The 1437-nt window shown below is 57.0% G+C and overlaps 1 protein-coding gene across 1 annotated transcript in view; it reads right to left on the bottom strand.

The window, feature by feature from the left end:
• Nucleotides 1-118: 118 nt before the first annotated feature.
• RSG1 (REM2 and RAB-like small GTPase 1) overlaps nucleotides 119-1437 on the bottom strand; it is a 1718-nt gene continuing 399 nt past the window's right edge. Inside the window, exons 3-6 of the mRNA XM_010185655.1 lie at nucleotides 1330-1437; nucleotides 1124-1248; nucleotides 905-1044; nucleotides 119-347 (exon numbers count right to left, since the gene is read on the bottom strand). The exon at nucleotides 1330-1437 is cut by the window's right edge and continues 5 nt beyond it. Of these exons, the coding sequence (XP_010183957.1) occupies nucleotides 119-347; nucleotides 905-1044; nucleotides 1124-1248; nucleotides 1330-1437 (602 nt within the window). The remainder of the gene's footprint in view (nucleotides 348-904; nucleotides 1045-1123; nucleotides 1249-1329) is intronic.

The following is a 1437-nucleotide window of genomic DNA, read 5'->3' on the forward strand; positions in this document are numbered from 1 at the left end:
CCAAATCAGACAACTCAGGTCACCCGGGGATCTTTTTTAAAAAAGCATGATTTAAAAAGCACCTTTTCCCCTTCCATTCCCACTCCCGCCCCCCAAAATGCACCCTGAAAGATGGGGATCAGGTCGGGGGGGACCCCTCATCCTCTGGGGCAACCCCAGCGATGATTTGGTCCCGACGCCAGAGCCCCTCAACCAGGGCATCCAGAATTGGGGCGACCCGGGTCAACCCCGCACGGCCAGCCCCAGCCCCTGGCTTGCTGCCTGCCCGCAGCACCGGCAGCCCCCCGCGCTCCTCGAAGGCCCTCACGTCCCCCTCTGTCACGTCCGCCTGCGGGGACAGGTCGAATCTGGGGTGAGGGGGGACACATGGTCAAGGATGACACCAACACCCCAAAAAATGCCCCTAAAACATCCCCAAAATAAGTGGGAACTGCAAAGCCATTGGTGTAATGAAGTGTGCACGTTCTCAGCCTACTGAAAAACCAAGTGGTGTGAAATATGGGGGTGCAAACATGCTTGTGTGTGTGGGCACGGCCAAAGGAGACACCAGCACCCCAAAAAATCCCTCCTGGGGGGGAGGGACAATCCCCTAAAAATAAGTGGGAGCTGCCAATGCATCGGTGTAATGAAGCGTGCATGTTCTCAGCCTACTGAGATACCAGGTGGTGTCAAATACGGGGGTTCAAACATGCTTGTGGAGGGTACATACATGGTCAAGGATGACACCAACACCCTGAAAAATCCCCCCAGAATCCTTTAAACATAAGTTGGTGCTGCAAATCCATCAGTGTAATGAAGTGTGCACGTTCTCAGCCTGCTGAGATACCAAGTGGTGTGAAGCATAGGGGCGCAAACCCATTTCAGGGGGGATGTAGACCCCCTGACCCCTCCCTGAGAAGGATACTTGGTGCCGACCACCACCCTAACGAGGTTTTCTTCGTCAGGGCTCACCACGCGGCTCATCTGGGCTGGAAGCTCCTCGAAGGATGCGCGGTCGGTGAAGGAGAAGAGGAAGAGGACGGCGTCTGCTTCCTCCTTACAAGACTGAGGGGGGGGAGACACATCAAGGTGGGGGGTCCAATGTGTGTCCCCTCCCCTAAAATTGTTCCCCCCAATGACTCACAGGCAGGAGATGCTCAAATTTTTTCAAGGCACCATCGCCGCAATCCCAAAAATGGAGCTGGAAGATGACGGGGCGGCCGCTGGCCCGCGGCTTGGCCGGCCAATACACGGTGGTGGCTTCTATACCTGTGGGGAGGGACATACAGAGACAAGGATGTCACCCTCAGGGAACACCGAGGGTGTCCTGTGTCCCTCCCCAAAACGTACCCAGGGTCTCGTGGTGGACAGGGGGCACTGGGGTCCCCGCCAGTGAGGCCACCAGGGCTGTTTTGCCGACGCCACTCTTGCCGGACACGAAGAGTTTGTAGGTGACGG

Source organism: Mesitornis unicolor, unplaced genomic scaffold (genome assembly GCF_000695765.1).
Source record: "Mesitornis unicolor isolate BGI_N332 unplaced genomic scaffold, ASM69576v1 scaffold33805, whole genome shotgun sequence".
In the NCBI taxonomy this organism is placed as follows: Eukaryota; Metazoa; Chordata; class Aves; order Mesitornithiformes; family Mesitornithidae; genus Mesitornis; species Mesitornis unicolor.